The sequence below is a fragment of the Pseudorca crassidens genome, chromosome 3 (assembly GCF_039906515.1).
Source record: "Pseudorca crassidens isolate mPseCra1 chromosome 3, mPseCra1.hap1, whole genome shotgun sequence".
In the NCBI taxonomy this organism is placed as follows: Eukaryota; Metazoa; Chordata; class Mammalia; order Artiodactyla; family Delphinidae; genus Pseudorca; species Pseudorca crassidens.
The window spans coordinates 146,116,456-146,136,225 of NC_090298.1; the positions used below are offsets into that span (position 1 = coordinate 146,116,456).

The 19,770-nt window shown below is 38.9% G+C and overlaps 1 protein-coding gene across 4 annotated transcripts; it reads right to left on the reverse strand.

Annotated features, from left to right (window-relative positions):
- Nucleotides 1-3,169: 3,169 nt before the first annotated feature.
- NPM1 (nucleophosmin 1) lies at nt 3,170-19,272 on the reverse strand. Of its 4 annotated transcripts, none has more exons than XM_067732870.1 (11): nt 19,254-19,272; nt 16,711-16,790; nt 16,102-16,221; nt 15,676-15,769; nt 15,008-15,114; nt 14,841-14,908; nt 10,370-10,427; nt 9,932-10,015; nt 8,982-9,083; nt 6,782-6,856; nt 3,170-3,526 (listed from the first exon to the last, which is right to left on the reverse strand). In XM_067732870.1, exons 3-11 carry the CDS (start codon nt 16,165-16,167, stop codon nt 3,488-3,490), a joined length of 693 nt encoding a protein of 230 aa, XP_067588971.1. In that variant the 5' UTR covers nt 16,168-16,221; nt 16,711-16,790; nt 19,254-19,272; the 3' UTR covers nt 3,170-3,487. The 4 variants fall into 4 exon arrangements, with proteins under 4 accessions (XP_067588971.1, XP_067588968.1, XP_067588970.1 ...); XM_067732867.1 differs by lacking the exon at nt 19,254-19,272 and adding an exon at nt 18,840-19,179; XM_067732869.1 differs by lacking the exon at nt 19,254-19,272 and adding an exon at nt 18,585-18,630.
- Between the last annotated feature and the right edge of the window lie 498 nt (nt 19,273-19,770).

A 19,770-nucleotide genomic window follows, 5' to 3' on the forward strand; every position in this document is an offset into this window, starting at 1 on the left:
TTAAGTCTTCGAAACAATACTGGGTTCAGTATTAATGAGTATCACTCCCACCAAGGCTGCGGTCTCTAAACGCCATTCTTTTTAAATAAGGAACCAGAGCTCCTTGGAAAAATGGATCATTCCAGGTCTAGAAAGAAAAGCTGTTTATCTTGTTCAAGATAAGCCTGGAACATTCTGTCACACTAGAAAGCGAAAAAGAAGTCGTATCAAAGACTACTTACTGGAGTCAGTGATGGTAGGAACAAGCTTGAAAAGGATTCCGTTGGCCAAAAAGATACAACACAGTGGATTGAAATACAAATATATAAAAATATGACTTCAGTGGCCATCATTAAAAAAAGTCTACAAATAACAAATGCTGCAGAGGGTGGAGAAAAGGGAACCCTCCTACACTGTTGATGGGAATGTAAATTGGTGCAGCCACTATGGAAAAGTGGAGGTTCTGAAGAAAACTAAAAAGTTACCTGACAAAACTGTAATTCAAAAAGATACATGCACCCCTATGTTCACAGCAGCACTATTCACATGGAAGCAACCTAAACGTTCATGAACAGATGAATGGATAAAGATGTGGTTCATGTATACAATGAAATAGTACTCAGCCATAAAAGGAATGAAATAATGCCATTTGCAGCAACATGGATGGACCTAGAGATTATCATACTAAGTGAAGTCAGAGAAAGACAAATACCATATGATATCACTTCCATGTGGAACCTAAAATATGGCACAAATGAACTTATTTACAAAACAGAAACAGGCTCACATAGAGAACAGACTTGCGCCTGCTGAGGGGGAGGGGGGAGGGAAGGACAGAGAGTTTGGGATTAGCAGAGGTCAACTATTATATATAGGATGGTAGGATGGATAAACAACAAGGTCCTACTGTATAGCACAGCAAACTATATTCAATATCCTGTGATAAACCAAATGGAAAATAAAAAAGAATGTCTATATGTGTATAACTGAGTCACTCTTATGTACAGCAGAGATTAACACTGTAAATCAACTATACTTCAATTAAAAAAAATTTTTTTAAATACTGTAAAAAAAACTGAATTCAGGACACTCACTTTTTACTTTCAGGAAGTCAGCTTCTTTAGAAGAGGAATTCCCTAAGTCACAAACCTAGAGTAGTAGTTCAACTTTCAGATTACTACCATGTTTAGTTAGCTGATGTCTAATAACTAGCACTATTGGCGACTTCTGAGGCACAGGGAAATCTTTAATTCCTGCGCTTCCAAAACAGAAGCCCTATCTGGATCTGATGAGCTCTATTTAATGAGCTGGGAACAGGACAACCAGTAAGGCCGATTGCTTTCCCTCAGAATGGTGAGAAGTCCTTTTGGGTTTCCTGCCACATAAAAGTGCCCATCAGGTAAACCAAAGTTAAGGTTTAACTTCTATACAAAGCAACTCAAATATTAAAAATTTCAGACTTACTATTTGTTTAAGACAGTATTATGCAGCAAGTATATTTCTACTTCTGAACATGTTAAGGGACTAATACTAATAACTACCACACTCCTACATCACATAGTATAATAAAAAACACTATCTAGGGAATGAATGACTCAACTTTAATTGTACCTGCATTATTTGAACACCAATAACTTTTCAAATTAATGTATAGGATGGTTAAGTGATTTGGGATTGTTCTATCAATTTAAAGTAGATCATCTTCTATATCTGAAGTACATAAAAACAAAGAACACTGAATATTTACCATCTCCTACTGTGCCTCCATTAAAATAAAGACATTAAGAGATAAGCTACAAGGACAGACATGGCCTGGAGAAAAGAAACTGAATAATCAATGAAGAAAACCACAATGTAAATGAGTAGAAGAACCCAACACCTGGAAACTTGAGATTAGACTAGACAGTACTGCACCAGTATTTTCCCCCACCCTCCAAAACTAGTTTACTCTGGAAAACCACCCCAGAAATAGAAACGCTTAAAATCTGCAGACCCCCATCAAAATATCTGAAACTAGAGCCCAGTCAACAAGTACCACCCTCCTAATCAATACAAAAGATAAAATAAACAGGCTGGTGCGGGAGGGAAACAAGTAAACAATGCATGGAATGAGAAAAAGTTTCTTCAGACTCTACATAGTGCATCCCAAGAACCAAGCAAGAGCATCTGGAAGTTAAAAAAAAATAAAAGCAACACAAATTTGAAGACAGAAAATAAAGTCTCTCTCCTAAAGTTTAAACAAAAAGGAATGAAGAAAAACATCCAAGAGAATCAAACAGAAGGCCTAAGAATGGATGGGAGTTAAGTAGAAGGGTAAAATCTCCCAAGTAAAAGGCCCAGACCAGAGAACTGCATCTCTGGAGAACAGACCCACAGTCCACCCAGGGCCCAAGAACAAGTCTACAAGACACATAAAATTCCAGAACACCAGCAATAAAGCAATCTTAATTAGCTCTCAGAAAAACTGGTCATATACAAAGAATACACAAAAATGGAATAGACGAGGCCAAATAAGGCAGCTCACACCCAAAATTCAGAGAAAAAGATTCGGCTTACAAGGCAGCATGTAATTTGATGTCAAAAATCAAGATGTTTTCAGGTATGCAAAAAAAATCAGAATACTTCTCCCATCTATTGGGAAACTACTGGAGGATATACCACAGCAAAACAAGCAGAACAGGAATCTAGCCCTGACCATCATGCAATTGAATTTTGGTCTAACAGATGAAGGGGTCCCAAGGTTTAGTTCCTGAATGTCCTCACATAACCACCACATGCAATAAATTAACTTCCCCTATGGATCTCAAATATGTACTATTTTGGATAAATTAAGAAAACAGTCACAGAAATAATTTTGTGTTCTGGTTCAGATAAAGAACCCAGGTTGAGAAAGGCTGCTGCAGGCTATTTAACATGCCAGATTTTCTTTGGGAGTGAAAAGGCTAGGATAGGTGGATAAGAAGGTCTGATGAACATTTGATTATAATTAACTATTATTAAGAGGTGGTAAGGTAAAAGCACTAAGCCCTCTTGATGAAAAATAGATTGGTTAACTCTGAGAAGCAGAACTATTTGGAGGGGTAGGGCAGGATACTATTTTAGAGATTTTGGAATACTATTTGACACTTTTACTATGTACACGTATTTCTTTGACAAAGTACAAAGAGGATAACAGAAAGAGAAACAGTGCTACTGTATTAAAATACTGAGTTTATTTCACATGTATATTTTTGTCTCCCCACCATTTCCATTTGTCTGACCACCACTACTACTATGTCCTATCATAACATTCCATACATACTTAAAACCAAGCAAAGGGTGGAGTTCCATCTTTAAAAACTAAACAGGCATTTTGGACAACACATTCTTGGCAATGGAACCTGGACAACATTTATCAGACACGGTAGGGAAAGTTCTCACTCTGCATTATAAAAAGGACAGCCAGATATCAACTGTTACAGAAATGAAATAAGACGGAAAATTTTAACAAACTGTTTAAACTATTTTCTTAAAGAGACTTCCTCCACTGCCAGAGATCTTGAATAGCCTGGAAAAACAAAAAGAGAAAAGAAATGTGGTTAAAAAACCACAACACTTCATACACCCCAATAAATTAAACCACGTCTCTGTACAATTCAACATATCTATTTTTCATTCTACCACCAAAAAGGTTCACTCTAGATAATTAAGAACTGATTTCAAGGAAATTTATACTTAGGCATAATTTAATTTCAAATACTTCGATTCAGGCATAAAATCATGTGATTTTTGTACGCAAAATCACTTTTATACTAATATACATTTAACAACTTAGATATTTAGTTAAGGAAACAAAGACCAGTTAGGCCAATGTTGCCTCCATGTTATCTGCTTTCAGGCTGCCAGATTTAGAGAAAAACATGCACCTGTACACGGCACACATACAAGTAAGTACACTTATCTGAAATAAACTATATAAATATACCAAAGTTACATCTTTTTTTACCTCTAGTTATATTTCCCTGATGATGTGGGATCTCAACAGTTCCTTATTTTGCATAATAAAATTCCTTAATTACAGTCTTATATTTTGTTTACATTTTAAGTTTATACAGTGGTCACATCCAAATTATTTCATTAATGAGAACACATACTAGCATTAGCATTATGAGACACTATATATATTTAACATGTTCTGCCATATTAGCTACTCAGACAAGCTCTTCTGGTTTGCTGAAACACAGAACACCATCTTCCATGACTAACTTGCTTTTCCATTCTTCAAGTCTAATGATTTAAAATATTATCCAGGTCTTCCCTGGTGGCACAGTGGTTGAGTCGCCTGCGGACGCAGGGGACACGGGCTCGTGCCCCGGTCCGGGAAGATCCCACATGCTGTGGAGTGGCTGGGCCCGTGAGCCATGGCCGCTGAGCCTGCATGTCCAGAGCCTGTGCTCCGCAACGGGAGAGACCACAGCAGTGAGAGGCCCGCGTACCGCAAAAAAAATAATAATAAAAAATAAAAATTAAAATAAAAAAATATTGTCCAATGACCAAAAAGAAGAGATCCCTCATCAATTTCTACATCCCTCTTCAACATATAATTCATTCTACTTGTTCTCATGCTGGTATTTAGTAACATCCATGTAAAAGAGCCAAAATCTTCAAGTGATAAAAAACATTTCAAATGACAATCATGTAAGTGCAGTATTAATTATCTACTTCAAGTTGGTGTTTCTTTTCCTATTCATGAATAATGCCTCTTAAAAAAAAACAGTCTTGATGTTTTTGTCAACTGTTCAAAGGATTCAACAAGTTCTTTTAAAGCAATGGAGAACTTCAATGACTTTTCTCTTCTTTTAATTTATGTGGTCCTACTGCTGAAGAGACATTTAAATAAGCAGGTTTCACTCAATGGATTATTTAAAAGAACTTTGGGGGCCTTTTCTTCAAAGTGTTTCAGTGCTTCAAATAAATAGGATTTTCTTAAATACTGTTTTTAAACACAGCCATTGGATTTCAAATGCAAGAGAACTGAATACCATGTCAACAAATATCAGTCATTCGCTAATCATTACGTTGAATACAAATACTGAAGAACATTTTCATGACACTCTAATGTAAAAAAAAAAAAAAAGCCAGATGCTACTTGACTTACGTATTATATAGAATATTGAATGGGACAGAAAACACCTTCGAATACATCATGTTTTGCTTCAACTTCGAGTAAATACTGCTTGCACCTTTATATAAACATTCAGCAAGGTTTTTATCTGTAGTCTTTCCACAAAAGGCAGTACAATTTTTTTCATTAACTCTTTAAATTCAAGAGTTTCTGCAAAAATTTGCTATTATTTCTCAGGTTCCATCTGGATTTTATTAGCCAAATCCTCATAAACAACTCTTTTGCAGAAGATAAACTGCACAAGTAATGGGAAGGTATTTTACACATTGTGATTACTTACATCTGCAGCTATGCCATAAAAATGTGACATATTCAGTGTTTTGATAATTTCATAATAGTAAACTGAGATATATTTTTTATTATTGCAGAAATTTAATCCTGGCACTTGAAAACAGCTTTCAGTTTTTAAGTCAGAAAATATTTCTGATAGCAGTGAATTCAGTCATTTTCAGCTGCAAGACTGACGTTACGCTGTTTGGAAGGCCCTTGCAACTTTAGTTACTTTATCTTCACCTGAATTTTTCTTAATCAAAAATTTTATTTTACCACTTCCTTTGGTATTAGCTGAAAAAATTATATAGCTCTTATGCTTACCTGTTATAGATGATGGTTTATATATCTCAGTATTTTCAATACTGAATTGACAATTACACACTGCATAGTTTTAAAAGGACTTTTATGTTTACTAAATGTCCGCAGAAAATTCACATAATTTACACTGGCTTTTTGGGATTCAAATATATACAAAAACAGAATAGCAACGAAAAGAATCGAAAAGATTGAAACTGGTCATCTCGTGACCACAACAAGGAAGGCTGAATTCACAATAAACAAGTAAAGAGTATTAAACCACTGAAAGGGTTTCAAACTGAGAAAAATAGTGCTGCCATTTTAAGTGATTTAAGTACTAAATACTGTGGTAGAAAAAGATCTCTAAATAACAAATTTGATTTATTGAAGAAAGCTGAATACAGGAGACTTAGGGAGCGCTGACAAAAACCATTAAACACAGAGTATGTCCTGTATGTACATGATGCCTAGCAACCCTGTGTAACTGCTTTTACATTTTCCTTTACAATCTGCGAGTCAGCAACTATAAATAAGACAGTAAAAATAAATTTATTTTTAGAATAAATAGAATATTTATTTAGAAAATAAAAATTTTCTTCTATTGACAAAATACCTTCTTCACATTAAGAAATACAAGATCTAACTCAACTGATTTTACACTTCGGTTGATTTCAGCAAAATGTGCTTCTCATAACATCTATGGAGAAAATCATCTCTGCCAACTCACAAGAAAGCAAAGAACAGACTGACCCAAGTAGCCAAATGGAGCAGCAAGGAAAACCGCAGCTCATTTCCTTAGCCAACATAGTACCAAAAGCAAAACTGAGTTCAGTAACCAAGAGATAATTTACCAACTATATAAAAGCTGGGAAAAATGTACGAAAAAAGTTATCTCCTCAGTCTCTGCCAACTAAATTCTTAAGAGTTTCCATGTATTTAATCTGAAGTATTGTCTGTGGTTAGGAATATTTTAAAAGAAGCCAACACCTAAAGAGACTAAACAAATAGCCATAATAAGTCACAATAAAAATTTTGGATTTGATCATGTCTCCAACAAAGTTCAGTTACCTCCTGGTCAGTCATCCGGAAACAATTCTTCACATAATTGATGAATTTGGCTTCCACTTTGGGAAGGGAACCACCCTATTGAGACAAAAGCATTATTAAGGGTAAGTATAGAAACATTGTTTTTGAGGGAGATTGTTAGAAATTCCTCAAAGATTTGAGTGCTGTTTATTATATGGATCATTGTGATTCATTCCTTGTCTCTTCAACTCCTTCATTTTAATACTGAATAAATCCTTTTTTAGGCCTAGAAAGACATGTTTGTATAACATATTAGGACCTAGGTCTTCCACAAGTACTCTCATACTGAATAAGGTTTGTCCAAGTTTCAAATTCCCTGCCCCCACCCAGCCACTCTAAAAACACGAAGTATAAGCTATGCTTGTGATTCTTCAGGAACTCAACCATCAACTTGACTGCCTACTGTATTTATCTAACAAGTCGGCTTTATCACCATCCTCTACCACCCAGGACCAAATACATTTCACTAAACTCTAAACTTCGCCATTCCTTTCAATTATGGACACAGGGAAGAAAGCACAATAGTAGTAACACCAAATTATTTTCAAAGTATATGTCACCAAATATTTTCAAAAATCTTGAAACGTTTATACTTATCTCTGCTCCGGAATTACCTTAACGCATTAATTTTTTCACTTTTGTTTCCTATTTTGATAACTAAATTTTGATTTTCCTTGTAACCTGAATCTTCTGTGCATTTTAAAAGGATCAAGAAGGCTTCAGGTATGGTGTAAGATACTTAACTGCCTCATCACCTAGAAAATAAACCTCACTATAATTTACACTTTTAAATTATTGTCACATACATTCTTATTTGATTCAAATATTTATTGAGCAGCTAGGGAGATACAAAGGTGATTAAAATATGGTCAAAGAGGTGAGGCAAATGCACAAGTAATAGAAAGCAAAGTATAAGGTTCACTGGATCACAGCAGTCAAAAGAAAGTGTTTTAGGAGATCAAGAGATTGCTTCCAGCCTGGAAGGGGGGTATGGGTGGGTGGCAAATCAGGAAAGGGGATTGAGTTAAAATAGAAGACTTCAGTCTGGATTGTTGATGATACTCAGTTTGGACTATATTTGTCTCTCCTTTTCCTCTCTCCCCATCTTTGGGCTTAATTTACCAGTAGTGCCCAGGATTGTTCAATGCGCCTGCAATTAAACCAAGGAGATAGGACCATATTAAAATTAGGGGGAGGGGTATCTAAAATGTCATTTTAGAACGGTACGCAAGGGATAAAAATAAAGCAGCGATACCAGGAAGGCTAAAAGGTTTACAGTAGTACTAAAGCAAAATCAAGAAATACATTCTGGTTCTAAAATGTTAGTTTTCCAACTGACTCATAACTGCACAATGAAAGGAAATCTACGAAGCCATGTAGAACCTAGAGAGCACAGAAAAAACATAGGGAAAGGGAGTCAGTAACTTTTCCTCACCATCCCGCATTTATTCTCAATAATTGGGGTCTGAGAATATTCACAGAATTTTAAAATTTCTCTCAAATGTGTTTCAAGGCATTAAAACCAATTACTCCATACTCCGGAGTTCACTAAAGTTTACTAAGTGCATCCCCCCCACCCCAAATCAAGCAAGGCAAGTAGGAAAAAAGCTAATCCTCTTTTCACACATTTCCACTAAGACAAAAGGAGACTAAATGTAAACACGTTAGTCACTCAAATTCAAGATATTATCACACGTATTGCCTGGTGACATCTTGGTGCAAATGGCAAATAGAAATGACTCAAGTTGTTGGAGAGTGTTTCTGACTACAGTCAAACACGAGTAATTTTTTTAAAAACTACAACACCAAGCGGCCAAAGACTACTTTTCCAGCTGTTTGCAATTTTAGAAGACTCAAACGCCCTCTGCTGGTACTGTGGCATCTCATGACCAGAACAGGTGAAGGGAAATGCTCTCATTTTAACATCTAAGGTAAGAATATATCTTATAATCAACTTACTTGTATTCCTTTTATAATGGAAAATAAAGCATATGTCACTTCAAATACGCAAAAAAATCAACAGAGACTATAAATTAATGTAAGTAACTAGTAATTCATTTTTGAGATAATTTCACACAAGGGCAAGTATATTAACTATAAAAAATGAGGAAGAGTCCTGTTCTAAACCCCAGAAAGGTAAAATTACCAATTTAGTTCCTTTAAGGAAGACAATTTTACTCACTTTTTCTATACTTGCTTGCATTTTTGCTTTAATGTCTTCTACAGAGCTAGGTCCTTTCGGTGTTTTAGGAGTTTTTTCCTGTTTTTTGAAGGATTCTTGACCCTGGGAAAAAAGGCGAATTTTAACATCATAAGAACTCTTAAGACCCACTCTACCTGGATTTTCTCAACAAAATTCTTACAGTCCTTTGTAAAAACAAGTATACACCAGAATTGAGTTAAATGAATTCATGTCTCAACAATTATTTTTAAATTATTGCTTAAGAAAGGAATAGGAAATAGTTTGAGCCTGCATTTATATTCAACACAAGGTCAGTTCTACACTTAAAGTATATTATCAAAAAAAGAAACCAGAAGGTCCCCAAGAATGAAGCAACAAAGTTAACGCAGCTTGATGCCTGGGGCCCATTCCATAGCATTTAAATGATAATCTCCCAACATGCGGCCAGCACCAGAAACTGCACTATGCGATAAACATACCTTTCAACAAGCAAGAACCCTTATATGACACAACTGTTTGTACCACAATAAAAATCTTTCTGTCGGCTTTCTCCCCCATTAGAAAGCCACGGCAATATACAGTTGACCCTTGAATGTCAACAGGTGACGCCAGCCCTCCACGTGGCCAAAAATCTGTGTATAACTTGTCGGCCCTCCACATCTGTGGTTCCTCTGCATCCAGATTCAACCAAACGTGGATATGCAGTACTGTAGCATTTACAAAAAAAAAAAAAAACCGTGATAAATGGACCCATGCAGTTTAAGCCTATGTTGTTCAAGGGTCAACTGTCTAACTATATGACAGTGATTACCAATAAAATAATCACATCTTAGCTCTTCGACACGAGCTACAGGCGTTCTCCAAAGACCTACCAAATTTTTAAAAGTAGATTCTTCCACAGAAGAACCTAACTACTTCAATGGAGCTTGTATTTGTATGTTACCACTTACTTTTGATCTTGGTGTTGATGGTTTTGAGTCTTTTCCATTCTGGTTTGATTTTTGTGCATTTTTGGCTGGAGTATCTCGTACAGACTGCAATTACAAATTAATCTTAGTCAATGCCCCTCCCTACATAACAGACATATTAGTACAAATAAAACTGCCCCAAACCATGGCAAAAGCAGCAGTCAGGCTAAGAGAAACAATCATTTCGACAAAAGATTACAAAAGGGTTAACAAACAGACAGAAGGCTATATAAAGAAAATAGGTAATTCCCCACTATTAGAGAAGTTTCCAGGATAGCCCTACTCAAGAAAAATTTGAAGTATGAGATCATCTTCTCCTAAGACAATTTTCAATAACCACAAAACAAGCCAATGGCAAAAATTCCCATCATTTTGTTATTAGCTATTTCTGATAATCTTATACTACTGTATCTTACTTACTTTCTTTACTGGAGCTTTTTCTTCAGCTTCCTCATCATCAAAGTCATCATCATCATCACTACAAATGAAATAAGTCCTTATTACTGATTCAATGCACTCAACAAATCTAGAAAGCTTATCCAGAAAGTGGATGAACCTACAAGTTTAGTCATTCAAAGCATGAAGAGCTTTCAAACTTTTGTGGGTTGACAAAAGAACTGACAGCACAATCTTGAACACGAATTCATTTTCACTGCAACATTATTCACAATTACCAAGTGGTAGAAGCAACCCAGGGAATTCCCTGGCAGTCCAGTGGTCAGGACTCCGCACTTCCACTGCAGCGGGGCACAGGTTCAATCCCTGGTTGGGGAACTAAGAGATCCCGCATGCAGCACGGTGTGAGCCAACCCGCCCCCCACTCCCAAAAAAGCAGCAACCCAAATGTTCATCAACAAATTGTAGGGAAAATGTCATATACGTATATATATCAGGGAATATGCAGTCTTAGGGAAATCCTCAAATGTAGCACATGGATGAACCTTAAGGACATTATGCTAAGTGAAAGAACAGTCACAAAAGACAAATACCGTATGATTCCACTTATATGAGGTATCTAAAGGAATCAGTCTTTATAGAAACCAAAAGTAGACTGGTGGCTGGCAGGGGAGAGGTGGAAATGGGGACTTTTTGTTCAACGGTTATGGTTTTCAGTGTAACTAGATGAGCTTGAGACGTTACACAACAATGTGATTATGATTAACGCTACTGAACTGCACACTTAAAAAACAGTTAAGATGGGAAATATGGTGTTATGTTTTTTACAACTGAAAATAAATTTTTGAAAATGAAGTTATTTAAAGAAATAAATAGAAACATTCCAAATTCATGGACCAGTAAATATTAAGGTGGCAACTCTCCAAATTAATCTACAGATTTAACACAACCCCTAAAAGAATCCTAGCTGGTATCTCCATAGAAACTGATCCTAAAACTCACACTGAAACTCTAGGAACCCAAAGTAGCCAAAATCAATCTTGAAAAAGAACAAAGGTGAAGCATTCACATTAAGTAATTACAAACTAAAATCTATAAAAAGTACAAAGCAACAGAAATCAGAATAATGTTTCACCGGCGGAAGGATAGACATGGAACTGAAGAGTCCAAAAGTAAATATACATTTATAGTAACTATTTTCAAAAAGGGGGCAAAGACCATTCAATGGGGAAAAGTCTTTCACAAATGGTGCTGGGATTACTGGATATCCACAATCAAAAAAAAAAATAAAACTGCCTCCTACCTCACAATAGATACAAAAATCAATTCAAAACGGATAAAAGGTAAGAGCTGAAACTATAAAACTTTTTGAAGATTTGGCAATGGTTTCTTAGGTCTGACACCGAAAACAATAAAAGAAATAAACCAAACTTTATGAAATTTAAGTTTTTCTGTAAAGGACCACCAACAGAGTATAAAGACAACCCATGGAATGGGAGAAAATGTTTGTAAATTCTACCTGATAAGGGATTTGTTTCCAAAATATATAAAAAGTTCTTACAGTTCAATAATACAAAACGAGTAAAAGTACTGCTACATGCTACAAGGATGAATCTTAAACACTGTGATAGGGCTTCCCTGGTGGCACAGTGGTTGAGAGTCCGCCTGCCGATGCAGGGGACATGGGTTCGTGCCCCGGTCCGGGAAGATCCCACATGCCGCGGAGCGGCTGGGCCCGTGAGCCATGGCCACTGAGCCTGCACATCCGGAGCCTGTGCTCTGCAACGGGAGAGGCCACAACAGTGAGAGGCCCTCGTACCGCAAAAAAAAAAAACCCACAAAACATTGTGATAAGTTAAACAAACCAGCCACAAAAGAGCACATATTGTATGATTCCATTTATATGAAATATCCAAAACAGGCAAATCTATAAAATACAAAAAGTACATTAGTGGTTGACTAGAGCTGGGGAAGATGAGGGGTTATAGCATAGTTTCTTTCTGAGGTGATGAAATGTTCTGAAATTGGCTGCACAACTGTGCATATACACTAAAAAGCACCAAACTGTACACTCTAAATGGAGGAAATGGGGGGAAAAAATCCAATCACTGGAGAAGTCCACGAATAAGTACGAATCAGCAAATGGTGGAATTGGTTTAAATTGTAATTACTTCACAAATCAAACATTATATACTGGCCAAAATGGTTTCTCTTCCACACTACATAGTCTAAATAAAAAACAGGAGTAACTTCACCCATGTGCAACCAAAGAAACACTTCTTTCCAATACAGGGGTAAAAAATGTGCTGTGTTAACTGGATAAAATACCATGTAGTATACATTTAAAGGCATATAACGTCTTTTAAGTAATTTTTAACAGTGATTTGTCAATTTTGGCCCTAGCACCCAATACCTGCATGGGCTACCCCACACTAAAAAAAAGATGACAATGGTTTCTATAAAACCACTACTGTAAGCAGTTTTATTAGGATATTCCCTAATAAAATAGGGGAAAAGGGTGTTTATGGAGAACCACCCTTTATTTTTTAAGTAACAGATATTTTCCTGGGTGGCACCTAGGCAAATCCCATTGCCACCTCAATGAAAAACAAGGAACACTCTCCACCACCCCCTCACCTGATCTGGCCCCTGTGGAAACAACACTGAACTTGTAAGAAAGCACAGCCCATGCTGCCCCAGGACCCAGCCATAACCATGAGCCACTTGGGGAATGGCCACTCTGGCCCCACGGGGGCCCCATGCCAGCCATGCTTGAACGCCTAACATTTTCAGGGCCCCCTAAAAACTGTCCTCCTAAGTCACCCCTTATAGCTCCCTGGCCACCCAGAATAATCCACCCAGGATGTATCTGTAAGCCATACTAACTTTTTTTTTTAACTTTTTATTTTATATTGGAGTATAGTTGATTAACAATGTTGTGTTGGTCATACTAACTTTTAATGTACTACATGGTCTTCAGCTTTTCTTGCTTACATCAACAGCAGTCAACCAACCCCATACCATACCCCTTCCATCCCCAGAACAGAACCAACTGATCTGCCTTTTATTTTGTGGCTTCCAAGCCTTCTTGGATTATGGCTTACAATTTCCACATAATAACTACTTTTAACTAACAAACCTTGGGGCTCCTCTTAACGTTTTCATTGCCCCCTAACCAATGGAATCTTCTAAGACTTGTTATCCTCAAGGGATCCATTAACTGCCTCTACTTATACATGTATCTGACTACCCTTTTTTCCCTTTTATGAAAACTTACCGATTTGGACCTTGTCACCATCTACACTTTTCATTCCTCCCTCACCACCTAACTTAAAAGACAGCTTAGAGAAGACATGGAAGACAAGAACGTAAACTATTTACACTGTAGTTACATCAGGAATTATCCCCATTTTAAAGACAGGAAATCTTCCAAAGCTCAGGCATAGTCAAGTAGTAACAAACACCAACTATATTGAGTTTGTTTATAAGTTTAACATGCAGGTAATTTTGAATTTTGTGTGTGTGTGTGTGGTATGCGGGCCTCTCACTGTTGTGGCCTCTCCCGTTGCGGAGCACAGGCTCCAGACGCACAGGCTCAGCGGCCATGGCTCACGGGCCCAGCCACTCCGCAGCATGTGGGATCCTCCCAGACAGGGGCACGAACCCGTGTCCCCTGCATTGGCCGGTGGACTCCCAACCACTGTGCCACCAGGGAAGCCCCCTGAATTTTTTAAGCATTCAACTCTTTCCTATTTTCTGCTTCCACTGTCATGCTCAAAGGCCTTTTTAAAGGGCTACCAGCTTGGCTAGTTGAGGTCACTGAAAACCTACTTTGCAGATCTGATCATCAAATTAGTGCATGTTCTCTCAGAGTCTTAGATTCCATTTCAATTGTTTTCAGTAAATATATATTGGACCAACCTGAGAACTCAAGAACAAAGCTGACAAGCAATTAAAAATTCAATATTAATAAATTTCTGATATGGCTGCATATAGGAAAGACTAATTATGAGGAGCATTTTATTTCATAGCGTGTTTGTAACTTTACCATAATCTGACCTAGTTTAACAAACATATCAAATCTTGTTTACAACCAAATTTTAAGTTCTCCAGCAAAATCCTATTCTCTTTTAGAATCTAATTTTCTCATAAGGACCAGGACAACCATATGCCAAAATCCTTCGTGGGGGAAAAAAATCCTCAAGTGACAACTTACAAAATGAATATAGCTGGAACTATTCAGATTCTCTTTATGCCCAACCCATTTATTATAAACTGTTCAGCGTAAAATACAGACTTAGCATACAGTAATGTGTCCACTAAACCTTCCTCAGAAAAAAGGCACCTAGTCAAATACATCTGGGAAGTGCTGCATATTCCATCCTTTAACTCAGCTCATTTAACACAAACTGACAACCACTAATCATGATTTTGGTAAATCGTTTTTATAACCCCCCATACAACAATGTCAGGTTTCTAAGGGCATACTACTTACTCTTCATCATCATCGTCGTCGTCATCATCATCATCTTCATCTTCATCAGCAGCAAGTTTTACTTTTTTCTTAAAAAAATAATTGGACACACACTCGTAAGTAAGTACTAATCCAAACTACCAAACTAAAGGCCAGAATAAATTATGTATAGTAAATTGCATCTGTACCTGTGGAACCTTGCTACCACTTCCAGGGGCAGAACGCTTTCCAGATATACTTAGGAGCTTCACATCCTCCTCCTCTTCATCTTCTGACTCTGCATCTTCCTCCACAGCTAAAATAAAATTCTTTATTAGCCACTATTAAAATTCAACCAACAGCAAGAACTCAGAAAAAAGGGCACTGATAAGACACAGTAATGAGTATTTTAAAACTCAGATTCTATTAGAAAAACAGTAAAAATAAAAAAAAAAAAACAACAAAATTTTTTAAAAGGAATTTGGTGGACTAATACTCATTACTAGGTTTTACATGCAAAACACCAGGCTCTTCTAGTTATAAATTACTAGATTCTCTCTCTCTTTTTTTTTTTTTGGTGGTATGCGGGCCTCTCACTGTTGTGGCCTCTCCCATTGCGGAGCACAGGCTCCGGACACGCAGGCTCGTGGGCCTAGCCGCTCCACAGCATGTGGGATCTTCCCTGACCGGGGCACGAACCCGTGTCTCCTGCATCGGCAGGCGGACTCTCAACCACTGCGCCACCAGGGAAGCCCCTAGATTCCCACTTGAACCTATTACAGACAGCCGTACTAGAACTAAGCATACTTTATAAAGTCCAAATTGGGAACAAAGTAACTGCATTAAAAATAAGCATCATAACATAAAAATAACATACCTACTAAGTGCTGTCCGCTAATATGCACAGGCCCTGAACCACACTTCAACCGTAAGACCACAGGTGGTGTTATTTCAAAGCCCCCAAGGGAAACCTAAAAAGAAGAAATTATAAATCACTAAATATTGTGGGGGAAAAAAATGGTTACATGTTAGGTATAAAATCTGTTCATAACTTAAAAATGTTTCTGAACAAGCAAACCCATAAGCCAAATGAACAAATCAGTGAACCTGTTTTTTCCACCTCTGATAAACAAGCAGCTACCACCACAATGATCAGTCAACACCAGTGACAGAATATGCAGCTGTGACTACTAGGAAAAAACCAAACCAAATTCCCCAATCTCCTTGTGACCTAAATGACACTCACCTTAAGGCAACAGAATCAGAATTTGACATAAAATCCAAAGTGTAAATGTGCCCTTACCGTTGGCTGCACAGACATTTTCAAAGTTGCCAGTGTTACTTTAATTGGACTGCCTTCATAATTCATTGCCTCTGCTTCGACAATGTGCAATTCATCCTTTGCACCAGCCCCTAAACTAACCTGTGAATAGAAGAACAGTACTTCAACTTAAGTTTCCACCATTTTACAACCCCCCCAACCAGTTGTTTTAAAAAATCAGAACAATTATAAACCTTTCATTATTACCACTGATGGGAAACTGACTTGAGCACAATGTTGTTTTCAAGTTTTATGTGACTTTGACAATTTCTCATATTTGGTAAATCTTAACAATTACATAAAAATGCATTTGATGACAAAGATGTTTATGTCATCACCCATGCCTAAGTACAAACCACCTTTTACTGGCCACCTAGAAGTTAAGTAGTAGGCTATAGGCTAGTGTCTGTGGAGAACAAATAAGATTTATATTTATCACTACCCTGAAGGGCATTTTAATACAACTGTAGAAGCGAAGAACATAAATAAGGAAAGAAAAATACTGCTGTAAAATAAGTATTAATCCACACGAATAGGAACTAAGAGACTGAAATCAAATGTTAAGTCGTTTATTTTGAAAAGTTTAAGTACCGTTCTTAAAGATAACTGGTGCTCATTTTCATCATTATCCACCTTAAAGTGATAATCTTTGTCGGCCTTTAGTTCACAACCTGTAAATGAAGAAAAAATTCAACTATAACAAGGAGAAAAATAACACTAAAAATTCAGTGTGTGTAACCAAAAAGTTAACTTGTGAACTAATTTTTACTATTCTAGCTACCAAAAGGCAAGGCAGAAGTACCTCTTCCTGGATTTCTTGAACACAAAATATAAACATCAAATAACATCCATACAGAGATTTATAAATTCCACTTCCCACTACATTATTTTATGCTCAACTACACTACTATTCTCATGTAGAAACAGAATCAAAAATTTAGTAAACCTAGAACTGAAACCAACCCTAACATACAATGTTGATAAAATCCCATATATATATATATATATATATATAATATATATATATATTATTTTAAAGTTGAATTACCTACCAAAACTCCCAGGTGCCAAATTTAGAAATGACAATGGTTACACAAACACCTACATCAACAGCTTGCATTTACAACAGAAAAACTACAAATGTAAAAGAACTAAAACTCATTACAGGGGTCAACATTCCATCTTCGAAGTAACAGAAATGATGTACATTAAATTCTGTTCAGAAATTATGTTTAAGACAATAGAAATATCCTAGGGATACTTCCAATAGCAAGAGTTAACACAAAAATTTTGATATAAATTTTGATGTAAACTGATCAGAAACGCCAGCTTTTCAAAATGCTAGAAATAAAAGCCTTAATGCATAGTGCATGTTACTACTACCATTCATGAAAAAGCAAATTGTCTTAAATACCATCAGAATTAAACTTTATTTAATTTAAATAGTCCCATTTAGTTGTCACCTGATAGTTACTGGAATAGATGCTTAACTGTTATTGCTCAATTAACAAATCTCAGCATAGTATATAAGGAAACAAAATTAATTTGGGGCAGGATTTGCACTTACTTTAAATTAAAGCCTGACACAAAGGCTTCAACAATTCAGTTTAGTGAGACTGAAAAACCAACGAAGGCCCCTTAGTATGGTACTTGGTGTGCTCGAGGGGGGAAATTCCAAAACCCTGGCATAGAATTACAAGTTTAATTGTAATTCTGGCCTCCGCCAGTCTCCCTCCCTAGCCAGCCCCCACCCCAAATCATTTGTAATGCATCAGATCTGGAGGCAAGGGTCATGGGGTGAGATGTAGTCTCTTCCTACAAGTGCAACCTTCGTTAAGCCACTTCGGTTCTCTGAGCGGCAGTACCTCCTCTGCGAGGTGGACGCGGTGAAACAGAAAGAGGATTCTCTAAATGAGAACTACCAGCATAGATGTTAAGCACCGAACAAAAGACTTCCAAGAGTCCTGGAGCTACCAACCACTTCACCTAACATTTCCGGCCCACCAGCCTCAATGAAGCCCCAGGACCCCAGGCTCGGGGGTGACAAGACACCAGTGAGCCCCGGATGCAGCGCCCACACCCCCCTCCTTCCCCCAACCACGTGGCAACCACGTGCTCCCCAGCGGTCGCGGCCTCCTCACGCCGGGCCGGGCCGGGTCGCATCTCCCTTGCCCCCAGCAACCAGCCGAGGCACCGGGGCCGAAGCTCGGTCGAGAGCTCCTGACCCTGAGGCCTGAGGACAACGCCATGCTCAATTGTTCCTCTCGTCCAGAAAGGAGGCCCAAGCCTCCTCACACCACGAACCCACAAAACCTCCTACACCACCAACGCGGAGCTCAGCCTCAGGCCCCCGCCCGGAATGAGAAGCCTACCAACTCACAAAACACCAGAAAATAATTGTGCCCGGAGATCCATCATGGGCCCCGCGTAACGGCCGAACCCTCAGCCGGTCGGTTCCACGTTACCTCAGGCCCTGGGCCTCGGACCGCTGACGCCTCAGCCTTCAGGCCGCCCCTCCTTCCCACCCCCCTCCGTGCTTCCGGCTCGCCCCTCCTGGGTCCCCATCCTGTAGGCGGCAGGACCCCGTCTGCTCGCTTCCCACTCCCTCAGGCCTCCAGCCTGCTTAGCTTTCCTCGCTAACCCAGGCCTCAATGGGATCCCGCCCCCCCACCAAAGCCTGCAGGCCCTGCTCGGCCTCGCTCCAACCCCCCAGCAGTTACCGAAAAGATAGTTCTGGGGCCTCAGGGGGCTCATGTCCATGTCCATCGAATCTTCCATGGGTTGGTGGCACGCACTTCGGTGGGAGAGAAAGTGGACGGAGATAAAAGACTACCGTTCGAAGGAACAGTCACGCAGGACGGAATCAGACCAGGGAAAGGACGCGGGCTCCCTGCGCACATATATAGCAACCTGGAGATCTCGCGAGAGCTCCTTAAGTCCCGTCTCCGCGCCTGTGCTCCGGAGCCCCCCTCCCCGCACGGTCGCCCTCTCGCGCAAGCGCTCTTCAACCTCACTCCTTTCTACCTCGTCCCCCACCTCCTCCAGGTACTTCGCGGGCTCCCACCGAGCACGCGCACTCGTACCCCGGCCCCACCCCTCCGCCGCAGCCGCCGCCTGTGCGCAGGCGTGCTTACCCCCGGTAGCGCGCGTTCCCCGCTTTCTAGCTTTCCACGTCCTCTCCGGCTCAGGCGCGCGGGCCTTGCTAGAGGAGACTGCGCAGCCCACCCTGCAAAATGGCGACGGTAACAGTTAGCTGTGTTAGGTACGGAGGGCGAGCCGGTTGTGAGTCAGAGAGCAACTCGATTCACCTTTCTCCGTCTCCTCGTGCCTCGCAGGCCTCCAAACAAGCATAACCACTTCGGGTTTTTTGACTCGCCTGAAGGCCTGGGCGCAGAATTCATTGTTTCCCCAAAGTTAAAGCTTGAGGTGCCAGAGACAGTGGACCGTACGCAGTATTATCTGTTGGAGAGAAAAGATGTAGCTGCTGGCCAGACTTATTCAACTCTGTTTTTATCGTTCTGTCGTTTCTGAGCAAACATCTTCGAAGTTGAAATCCTTCCTCATTATGTCATTTGGGGACAAAAGGGGACTAAGTCGGCCTCTTCCACGTGAGCAGGGCAGGAACCAAGCCTGGGTGATTTCTCCAGACAG

What these genes read in the sequence shown, in the direction of transcription:
- NPM1 (XM_067732867.1), bottom strand. Translation starts at nt 18,897, where the DNA reads ATGGAAGATTCGATGGACATGGACATGAGCCCCCTGAGGCCCCAGAAC. An exon ending in TAGCGGACAGCACTTAGTAG is followed by an intron (nt 15,115 to 15,675) that starts GTATGTTATTTT and finishes ATTTTATTTTAG; the next exon opens with CTGTGGAGGAAGATGCAGAG. An exon ending in GACGACGATGATGATGAAGA is followed by an intron (nt 10,428 to 14,840) that starts GTAAGTAGTATG and finishes TTTCATTTGTAG; the next exon opens with TGATGATGATGATGACTTTG.